The sequence below is a fragment of the Amborella trichopoda genome, chromosome 8 (assembly GCF_054954075.1).
Source record: "Amborella trichopoda isolate Santa Cruz 75 chromosome 8, AtrichopodaSantaCruz75HAP2 v2.0, whole genome shotgun sequence".
Taxonomy (NCBI): domain Eukaryota; kingdom Viridiplantae; phylum Streptophyta; class Magnoliopsida; order Amborellales; family Amborellaceae; genus Amborella; species Amborella trichopoda.
Window position 1 is genome coordinate 10147436 of NC_142343.1, and position 11980 is coordinate 10159415.

The window sequence follows — 11980 nt, forward strand, 5'->3', positions numbered from 1 at the left end:
TTTCTCCCCAACTTTTATTTCTTGAAAGTCCTCGAAGAGGCCTTTTGAACTTGTGATATGCTGATTAGCGCCTAAGTCTACCTACCATCATTTGATGTCATGGTCTGCGATCAAGCACTCAGAGACCACACAAACAACTTCACGCTTCTTGCTTTCATTCTCGTTATTCTTTGAATTTTGCGGGTTTCTACTTAGTGGGCGGCGGTTCTTGAAATATCTTAGCTGATCACATAAGAAGCATTTTGCTAGTCATTGTCTAGTTTCGTGGTTGTAGGGTTTAGTTCCTCTGTTTTTGAACCTATTGTTTCTTTTATTAAACTTCTCTTGAAATTTCTGGTTATATGGCTTGGATTGGTTAAATTTGGGAGGCCTTTGAGCAAGCATGAGTTCACTCATTTTATTTTTGTTCATATGCTATTGCTCTAAGGCTAGTTGCATAGGTACATCCCCTAATGTAAGGAATTTCGCATTCAACCTAAGTAAAATTGTTACCATCGTCCATGAAGGTGGAAGACTGTTTAAAATAGTAGAAACTTGCATGCGCTCGGGACTTCATTCTTAATACTGGCTAAGTCCTTAGCCATAATGAGCATCTTGTTAATATGTTCCACTACATTATTACCCTCCTTCATCTTAAATGAATTATATTGTTCTAATAGCAGTTAGAGGTGTGTTTCAGAGGTTTTTATTGCCTCTAACATTTTCTTAGATGTTTCATGATGCTTGAAAACCTTAAGAAGGGCCTCTTGCATAAAAGTCAACATAGATGTTTTTGCTATCAGGTCATCTTCTAAAATTTTTTCTAACTTTTTCTTTTCTTCTTCAGTCGGTTTATCACCAACTACTGATGGATCATCTTTTAGTACATATATGATTCTATCTTGGTTGAGGAGATATTTCATCTTCCTCTTCCACATCCCAAAATTATTTCTATTCAATTTTTCAACTTTAGAAAGTTTAGCTATTACAATTCTACTGACCATTTGCCAAGTTTTGTGTGAGCAAACTAATTCTTTTTAAGTTCTAAAGAAGTTAGACCAGGCACCAAAAAATTAATATGTGGTCAATACTTCTACAGAGAGAGCTAGTGGCTTTGATACCAATGAAAGTGAAATTTGATGGAGCGTGTATAAAACAAAACCCGAGATTAGAGAAGGGGTGCCGTGAGGCTGGTGATCGTAACGTCTAGATTTTGATCCCTTCACTTTGTAGAGAGAGAATATACCTATTTCTTTGTTATACACATCATCTCTCTGGCTTCCCATTTTATAGGGAGAAGAAGGGGTAATCGTTGTATTTCTCTAACAGGTCTCTAAGAAACGAAAGGGATTCCTGATCTCCAATGGGTTTTTAAAGGGTTACATTCATATGGATATGACCGTTGGATAAAGGGTTACGTTCATATGGATATGAACGTTGGATATATAGAATTCCCACAAATATAGGTTAAGACACGTAAGGCCTCATAGCCATACGTACCAACATAATTAGATATGAAAATATATTTTTAGATAATCCTCAAAATGTTTTACAATAAAATTACATGTTATAATAAATTTTGAAGGTGCGCCTTAATTGGATTGTTTAAGGTTGCAACCTTATAGAAACCACACTCATAATCAAACTAATAATCAAACCACACTCATAATCAAAGCATAATTTATTTCTACTCCTTTGGACATACGACCTACCTAGATGATTTTAACACTTAGGTCTCACCATTTAAAAATTGGATACCCTCTATTCAATCTCAAGAAATAAATTTTTTAAGTGGTGAAATTAAGAAGTGTTTGTTGAGATTAATCTATGGCTTCAAGAAGCTACATCCCTAAATTTGGGTCCTAAAATAAGTTATAGGGTCTTTCTCGATGGAGCAAATGGACGTTTTACTCCCGCGGAGTATAATATCTTTTGGCATTACAAATAAAGAAAACGATTCGGGATCATGCACTATATAAAGCCGAGGCTTTTAGCTGGGGCTCCTGCGGCTCGAATTAGGGTTTCTGGTCCAGGTTCGCTCTTGCTCTAAACCTTGGTTCTCTTTATTGCACTGTAAACCATTCCCTTCTGTCTTGTTCTTTTGAAAAACCCTAGTTCTTTTGTAGATTTGAACATATCACCTATGATTTTCGTAAGAGAAACCCTGAAAACCTAAGGAGACTTTTGGATGTTGGGGTTTGGTTTCTTTGTTATGTATGTATTTTTGGATGAGAGGCCATCCTTCTCTTCGGAAGGAAATATTTTACGGTTTATTTGAGATGGAAAATCTTGATGTGCATCTTTTTATTTAAGTTTCTTCTGCATATATTCTTTGATTTTAATGTTGCTGGAGAACGTGATTTGTTATATTTGTATTCATGCTGCTATTCTTAAACTAAAAAGGTTTGTTATATTTGTATTCATGCTGCTATTCTTAAACTTAAAGGTTTGAGGTGTTTTAGGGATTTATTTTCATGATTTGTAAGTGTTAAATATGCAAAGGCACGGCCTCATTTTGAAGACTGAAAAATGAATTTGAGAAGGAAATGCCATTTGATTTGATGCTCTAGAATCAACCGATTAGTGATAAAGTTTAGGAGGGAAGATTCTGACAATATATATGAAAAATCAGCACACTGTCTTCGATATGATGCCTAAGAATTGAGCAATGTTGAAAAATGGGAAAAAAATGAAAATGTTATGGAAAGCATTGTAAAATCATATGAAAATGCGTTCCTATAGTGCAGAATTGAATGGTACACATTGAAAACTTGGAAATGTATTTTCATCAAATCTCATTACCTCCTATGACCAACTTTTGCATTTCTTCTAGCTTCATTTGGATAAGTGGGTTAGAGATTTATACAGTTTCTGTGCCTAAATAGTTATTCTTCTGATGCCTAGAAGTCAATACATATTGTTTGGCATCTTATTACAGTGGTTTTGTGCATTTGTAATTTATTTTGCATTGCTCCATTATTGTCACTAACTGTTATTATATTTTTTTCCTCAGTAAAGAAGTTATTATATTTTAATATTAACTTGTTTAAGAAATTAAGAGAGTGGGGTGATGACTATGATTGTTTCCCTATTGGTTTGATTGCCAGAATGATGGCATATGCGATATTAGCTCTATCTGACCACTCTCTCCCATTGTTCAAATTTTGAAAGAAAAATAAAAGAAATACATTTTTTTATGTAATTGATATCAGATGCTTGGTTACTGATTTCAGATGATTGAGTTAATCATATATTAACCTTATGAACAGGTGATAAAACAGGACAATTCTCAGGTATACTGACCAAAATATTTCTATAGGGCAAATTGATTGGTACCAATGAATATATAATGATCACTTTTGAACTTTCTTGTTAACTTAAATAGCAGAGTAATGTGAAATCATAGTTTTATGACTTTCCAGAGCTATATTGGTCTGACTGAGACCAAACTAGAACGCCATGATACGCTGCTACTTTGTACGATGTGTATTTTAGCTTTATTAAATCTGTAGTTATCTTAAAAAATTTAAAAATAAAATAAAATCTGGAGTTATCTTAAAAGGCCAGATGACATTTGATGATTTTCAGTTGTGATTCTTATGGTGGTGCCTATTTTTTGTTGTACGTGGACATGTTTTACAAGATTTTTTATTGGTGGAATTCATTATAATCCCTAAACTCCTAATGCTTAAGGATATCACTGATTATATCATTAAGGGCTTCAGATGATATGCATGCACATTCCAAGGTGCATATGGAAGGTTCCAAGCTATCTTGATAAACATGCTTCTCTTTCCATTTTGTTTTTTTACCTTTTTTTGTCATTAATCATTATCTAGTTCTAAAATTCTTCAAATTGTATATCTTGTAACAATTTCAAAAGGGATGACATATAAAAGATTGAGAAAGGGATGCCAGCTGAAATCTATTGAATTTGGACATACTCTTTAGTCTAATGGTATGATGTACATTGGATTGCATGCTTCCAGGGGTGAAATACCTATAAACTCATACATACGAGGATATGGCTCCTTCTCCACCAAGCACTGGCCTTTTTGTGGGAATAAACAAAGGTCATATAGTGACGAAGAAAGAATTGGCCCCTCGTCCTTCAGATAGAAAGGGGGTAACTTTTTTTTCTATTATTCACATCTTTTTTCCTGTATTGGAACTCAAAAAAACCGGATGTTTTATCACTTTTTTCTTCCCCATTTGTCTTGTTTTGTTCTGCTTTCTTATCAATATGTTTTATTATTCTGTTATTTGTGTGTATTGTAACTGTTTTAATATTATACTTGTATGGGCTTTCTAAGGAGAAAGGTATCCTAGTTGTTCTTCTTAAGGATACCACATATCCTGGGTCTTAGAATTTGAAGGGGCCGTTTCCATCCCTATTGAACTTTTTCTAATGGGCTAATAGACCATATTAACCCTCCCCAAAACTGCTGCTCTTCCATTGCCACTCTATACTCTCTCTACGTTCCTGTCTCCCTCATCTCCATCTACCATCCACCTCTTCTAAACCATTCCCTTGGAACTCCACCATCCAACATTGTGCCACCTCGTCTGCTACCCGAACTCTCTCCCTGTCAACATTACTCTCTAGTTTCCTCACCTCAACTCTCATTCTTCAATTCTCTATCTACCCATCTGCATCCTGGCTTTTCCTTTCTGCTCCACATTCTTGGCTTCTGGTTTTTCTATAGTGATTTGCTACTGCTTCCCACATAGTGTTTAATACTCACCGTGCCATATAATCTCTGCGATAATGGATGAATCTTATCCAAGAAACCGAATACCTAGTGAGTCTTATTCCTATTAAATTTATCCACAAAAACTCCCCAGTGTTACAATTCTGAAAGCCATCTGTGAATATTCATCTCATGTTCTCAACAAGATGGAAACATCTTACATCTTCTCAATAAGATAGAGGGACCCATCTAGGACAAGGAAGTAAATGAATTAAAGACTGGCATCGACACAACCATATAGTACCATATCTGAGAAAGCAGAATAGGCTTTTCCAATCTTCATAGCAATTGATTTTGTAGAAATAATGGCAGAACAAGAGGAGGTTCGAGCTGGTGTTTTATTAAGTTTGGAACTTTGAGTTATTTGTTGGACTCAATGGTTGGAAAGTTCCTAGAGGAAGTGCGGTGTAAGGAGATTGGTATTCAGTGGTGTAAGAACTGTTCAGAAATATGGTTGAAGGAGCCCTGTACAAGAGACTAGTGGCTGAAGGCTGGGGGATTTACTTGAGCACCCTGAAACGGAATAAGAAAACCCTTTTACAATATAGGCAATATGGTCTATTGGTCCTTTTAACAAGTAAACTGGGGATGGAAATTTTCGTGTTTCATAATCTAAAACCGATGATGTTCTATGTCTGAAGAAACACCTTAGATGATTTTCCTCGTAAAAAGCCCTAGTTGTTTTGATATTGTTATTTTGATTCAAATTGATTTTGCTTTGGTTCAACAGAAATCCAGCAAGAGAGCACATTTTGTGAAGAACATTATTAGGGAAGTTGCTGGCTTTGCACCCTATGAAAAGAGGATAACTGAGCTTCTTAAGGTTGGGAAGGACAAGCGTGCATTGAAAGTTGCAAAGAGAAAGCTGGGTACCCACAAAAGAGCAAAGAAGAAGAGAGAAGAGATGGCTGGTGTTCTCCGGAAGATGAGGTGAGTTGCTTGTTTTTTACATTTCATATTTGGATAATTTACTTACACTGTAGATGCACATGCCTTCTAATGTTGTGTGGAACATTGTGAGAGTGTATTATTTTGGTGTTTCTCACTGAGAATATACTTCCATGGTTAATTTACACTAGAGAACAAGAAATTAGTGAAGTTTGTTAGCCAAGAATTATTATGCTGTACAGAGATTTTTTCTTTGTATTTCACGCTAGACATTATCAAAATTTCACATATAATATGCCATTGGTTTAATTTAGTGAGAGAATTTTACTTGGAAATGACCAACCAATGAATGCTGTGTACAACAATTCTTGAGGATTACTTTTGATTTGTGTTTATTTTAATCAAGAGGGTACGTCGGTAACTGTTTCCACAAACCCTCTTCGATCACGAATTTGCCTCCTTTGACTGCAATATTTACATTGTCATTATCACAGTTTAAAAACTGAGTTGATCAAAATATTGGTCTTCTCAAACTGTCCTGTCAGAAGCCCACGATCGATGACTTTGAATTGTGGAATCTGTTCTTCTTGGTATTTGTATCTTATTCTCAGCAACCCAAGTTGAAAACAGCGAAAGTTCTATTATATATAGGTGTATTGAATAATGAAAACAAGGTTTATCCCAGAAGATCTCCTTATCAAGTGATTGACCCTTGACAGTTTTATTTTATATTTTATTTACTATTTTATGTTTAAGGCGTTCTAATGGTCATTAAATAATAAAAATTGAAACATGATTCATATGCCTCTCTCTATCTTTTTCTTTTAGCAAAATATTACATGATATATACTTGGGATTGGTCATTTTTATCAAAGCATATAGTAGACCTTTCTAGAGGGAATATTGTTACACCTCTCTCTACCTTTTTCTTTTACCAAAATATTACATGACATGTACTTTGCCTTGGTCATCTTTATCAAAGCATATAATAGACCTTTGTAGAGGGAAATTTATTTCTTCATTATTGGGTGTTGTAGTATGGCAACTTCTGCTCTAGAGTACTCTTTTAATCAGTTTTGTAGCTTTTGTCCTTTGAACCTGTTTCAAAACATTGATATGTTTTGGCTTGTGGCATGGGCACTTGTAGTATAATCCTCTAATTGTTGGAAAATTGAACAAGTTACTGCAAATAATTTAGTTCATTCATATAAATCAGCTGTGGTTTTATTGATGTGTTCCCTTCCATCCCTGCATCTTATGTTTCTATTAATGGTTTTGGTTACTTTTAAAACAACTTGAACTTCTTTATCCTTGTTTCCTGATGGTGGTCCTAATACACCTTGTAAATTAATGATCTAAGTAATTACTTGTAGAACAGTTAAAAGAATGGAAAAAAACAATGTGTGCACTTGGGCCTTGAAAATAATATCTATCTGGGTGGAGAGTTTGTATGTAATGATGTGGTATCGTTTATCTATACTATATGTAATGAGGTGATAGACTACCCCTCCAAAGGAAGGCTGTCACTATAAGACCACTAAACTAGCAGAGGACTGTTGTGGTAAGGACAGAGGACCTCATTTGAACCCCACTAGCCATAATGGATTCTTGGTATTAGAAAGAATTGAGGGAGATACGCAGTGTGAATGTGCATGTCAAGCTTGTCTGAGTTGTCTCATGGTGAATGTGGAGAATGTTAGGATTAGCACTGCTGAAAAGAAATATCCTATTGTTACTGACAATGTTGTTTATGGGAGATTCACTGGATATGGTGTTTAGCATGTTTAAAAACTCACAAGGGTAACACACTATGGAATAAGGTGCATTGAGCATTATAGAAAGGAGCATTACAAAATATGTGGATGGGTATTAAACTGTAAAGGATGTACATGCCGGACCATATAAAACCCAGAAACAACTCTACTTGCTGTTAATATTATTTGAGAAAAATTTGAAATTTAATGTATAAAAATGTGATCATATTGATGCATATTTCTCTCTACATCCAAGCTTGAGGTCCATGTAAGCTTATCTTGACACGTTTTGTTTTTCGGCACTGGTGGCGTTTTCAAAATTAGACCAAGCATTGGCTTTTCTGAGAATCCGTAGGGAATTAAGTTATTCCTAGAAAGCTATATTTTCCATGTTCCCTATAGAAATGCCATGTCTAGAGACTTCTGACTTCATATTTGAGTTTCCTGCTTAGCTTGGCATAGGAATCACTGTCCTTAATCGGTTTTGTTTTTTGATCAATTTTGTTGTGAAGGTATTATTTAATTGTGAAGGTACTGTTCTGATGAATCAGTTTTTTATTTAATTAGCCGTTCCTTGAGGTTCCTATGCATTCTAAGGCCCATTGAGAGTGAATTGTTGTCATGTGCAATTGAAAAAACTTTATGAACATCCAAACAATGATATAAAAACCCAAGTTGTCTTTGTGCTTCCTAAAGGGATTTTGAATCTCTTTGTTTTAGAATAATCATTTTCTTGTTCAATCCCAAACTGCTTGATGATTCTCTTTATCTTTTCACCCTAGTTCATGGAGTCTCTCCCATGGGATCTAATGGGATGGTCATAAGATTTTGAAATTTTTGATACATATTTGACTGAAGTGCCATACGAATTTTATGGTACAGATTCCTTATATTTGCAAATTAACATTGTTCATTCCAATCCATGATGGCATAGCTGTCGTTAAGAGTGATGCGTGCAAAAAGTTTATCGAGGCTATTAATGGGCTGAAGTTTGTAGAAACCTGCTTTCAAGAGACTCAATTAGCGAGTTTATTTAAATAATTTAAGCTATGTCACTAAATACTTTCTGGTTATGCTATTTTTGCTTTATGAGAACTTTCATATTATGAAATGAAATTATTATAGAATGATGTTCCTTGTGATTTTTGAATGCAGGGCTGCTGGAGTTAGTGATAAGAAGAAATGAAGTGCCTCTTTTGTCTTGTGAAAGTGCAACCACCAATTTGTACTTACTGCGACTCCTGTGTTGTGAAAGTTCTTTGTGATTTTTGTTAGTGAGAGAATTTGAACCTATATCTCAGTTCTGACTGTTAGGTATTTAGACCTGCTCAATGATGGGTATCTTTTAATTTTTTGGAGAGTTTATTATGCTATCATGATTGTATTAGTTAACAGTATTCTCTGTAGGAATCGGGTATGTTTAGACTTGTTAACTCGGACTTGGTTTCTGAGTAACTGGGAAATCATTAGAAACTTTGAATGCTTATTGACAATACTACAGAGGTTAATGGAAAAATTTAAGTATGCACTGCAATGGAAATCACTGCTCGTTAGTCTCAGCTGCAATAATCTTGAATGAATATTTTAAAATTGAGTTGTAGGATGTATATACCTTCACAAAATATGCTGGAATCACTTGTCTTTTGAAGGATGCTGCACATACTTCAAAAGTAGAATTACAAGGTTATATGATATGGCACTCCTTGGTAGTAGTTGTCAATCAAGGTTTATAGAATTGAAATGTTAAGCCATGCTCGGGTTATATCACACAAGGGAAATAAAGGTGTAGCCACACAAAAAGCATTTATTTATTTATTGTTTAAATCATCTTTGGTTCAGTTTTGAATTTTTTCGAAAAATTAGATTTATTTTTATGGGATTGGATACAATGAGATCATTTATTTTTGATACAAGGAAGTTACAATTACTAACAACTATCAGATGTGAAATTTGTTAGTTTGGATGTCACAAAGTTCGAGAAAGTTTTTTTTGAAGTTTGAGTTTAATAAATAGAATAATTGTAGCTATCCAATTTTACATCCAATGGTCATGATTAATGTGACCACTTTGTATTAAAGGGAAATGGTATCATTCTATACTTTTCTTATTTTTATTTGAATCTTTAAAGCATCTTGGGTCCACTTTGTGAAAAAACTTTTAAAAGTGGATATCCTTGAAGCTTAGGTTTGATCGGTTTTCAACCTAACATTTTATTGTCGTCAAATCTTGCAAGGGAGTTTGATATCTTTGGTGGACCCTCTTCTTTTTATTTTTTATTTTTTATTTTTTAAAGAGAATCAACCCTTAACCTTGGATCAAGTTGTCCTTTAATTTGATGGTCATGGAGAATTTGCTTGTTTAGAGTATTATTATGAATTACACAAGATTTTTTAAATTGATTTTTAGGTATACTAAATATGAACAGGAAAAAGATTTGAGAGAAGAAAAATCCACTATGTTTTAAGATGGGGGAATATTCCATTTTAACTAGATGCAGCCGCTGAAGAGTCCAAAGGTATTTATTGTCAATTAAGGGGCTGTTTCGGTACTTAAAAGACCAATATGGTGGATTTTTGGGGAATCCTCGATATCCGGTTCAGGTAATGCAGTGAGCAAATCGGAGATGAAAATAGATTATCCATTTTTGCCCTAACATTATGACTAATCACCCATCATAAATATCCATTTGAAAACACTAGTTCTCTCCCTCTTTGTATTCATCAGTCTTTAATCTCTCTCTTGATGTGGTAATCAAACCCTTGTAGCAGGTGTTGCAGAAATGAAACCAACATCATCGTCGAAGTCTCCTCTCTACAATGTCCACCCCTCATTAACTCGTCTTGGGGTTGGCATCAATCGACCTCAAAAAACAATCCATTCTTCTCCATCCAAAACCTAGTTTTCTCTCAGGACGTCATCCATGCCTCTCTCTATCTATGTCCATTGTCAATTCCCACCAAACATAGCCCTCGCGTATTCATACATCCAATTTCTCGTGCATATGTGAACGCCGGTTGTGGATTCCTTTCAAAATGGAAAGGCATGGCACCCTAGAATGATTCTTTTCAAAATCGAAAGGCATGGCACCCTAGAATGGCTGAAAGAGGCTTGTTTTCTTCATAGGCATCTGATGATTATAACACCCCAAGAACCTGAATTGCTTCAATAGGGATCGTTTTGTTCTATGTTTCAACTAGGGCTGCTTGCTTTTATACATTTTGTTGGGTTTCAGTCGGTTCAGGTAAATGAATATGTTGTGAGTTGTTAAGCTTTTTATTAGATTCATGGAGAGTTTGGAGTATTTTCTTTTTCATTTTTCTTTTGGCAAATAGAGTAATATAAATTGCCGAAATCAATATTATAAATACGTCTCTAACTTGGTGAGAACTCTCTTATCTATACCTTTCTTTTTCATAAAAAGAAAAGAAAAGAAAAGAAAAGATAACGTAAAATACAATAAGAATAAAAAATATCCCGTTACAATGATTTGATAAAGTAGGAGAAACTACTGTAACAAGTTCTAGGATAATTATAAGTATGCGGTGAACTTCTCTTAGAACTTTCTACCATACAAGCGAAACAGTCATAATTTATCTTCCAGGCATTAGAAACTCTCCAATTACCACAAAGAACTCTTATCTTCGTTTATTAATCAAGAGTATATGAGACCCGTACAAATATATTGTTAATAACAGTTTTGGATAGATACCAACAGTTATGAAAATTACTAAGTTCTGGATAGATATCAATAGATACCAACACTTATGAATAATTACTAACTAATATTGAGATATCTGTTTCACCTAATCTTATCAAGAGATATATATATACCCATATACATACATCCGATTGATATGTATCCATAATGATGTATATAAATATTTACAAGGATATGTATCCATAATGATGAATATCAATATATCTGACTAATATGTATCCATAATGATGTATATAAATATTTACAAGGATATATATCCATAATGATGAATATCAATACTAACGAGATATTCGTAAGCTAACACCAGGTTGTATCCATATGCTATCCAAACAACAAAAACCTATTCTCTAATGATTTTTCGCCAATAATATACTTTACGTGAAATTGTTTTCTCCATGTATTATATTTGCAAGAACCCAAAGATTTCATTGTACCTTAAGGAGCCAAAACATCAGCTTCTTGATTTGCTTTTCTAAGCATATGATTTAACTTCTTCCCCGTGAAGAATATTAGACAAACCCTAGGGAATGTACCACTCACCTTTACAACATCTAATTGCATTCAAAGAGTCCAATAATATCACTTCGATGGGTAGTGTCCAAGACTTCAAGACCTTGTAAAACAGCTCTCATTTGAGCTTCATTAGCTATAATATTACCCCCCTCGAAAATGTATACAAGATAGATCCTCAATGTTCACTTATCGTTTCACAAAAAAAAAAAAGGATAGATCCTCAATGATTGTGGATATGCCCTCTTAACTCCCCGTCACAATTAGATTTCTCAATGAACTTCCATCAAATTTCAATTACAATACAACTTTGGGATGTGGCTGCTATATTTGCAATCTTTGATTCTTCTTGGCATTCAGTGTTCCAATTTCATTTAGCC

The 11980-nt window shown here is 34.4% G+C and overlaps 1 protein-coding gene and 1 non-coding gene across 2 annotated transcripts; both read left to right on the forward strand.

The window, feature by feature from the left end:
* Positions 1–1984: 1984 nt before the first annotated feature.
* LOC18436059 (large ribosomal subunit protein eL36x) lies at positions 1985–8912 on the forward strand. The gene is made up of 4 exons (XM_006846086.4): positions 1985–2012; positions 3969–4105; positions 5461–5660; positions 8528–8912. The coding sequence occupies exons 2-4, from the start codon at positions 4004–4006 to the stop codon at positions 8556–8558; spliced, it is 333 nt and encodes a 110-aa protein (XP_006846149.1). The 5' UTR covers positions 1985–2012; positions 3969–4003; the 3' UTR covers positions 8559–8912.
* Positions 3040–3125, forward strand: LOC148780777 (small nucleolar RNA Z102/R77). The gene has a single exon (XR_016039868.1). It is a non-coding gene; the product is annotated as a small nucleolar RNA Z102/R77 (small nucleolar RNA).
* Positions 8913–11980: the final 3068 nt, after the last annotated feature.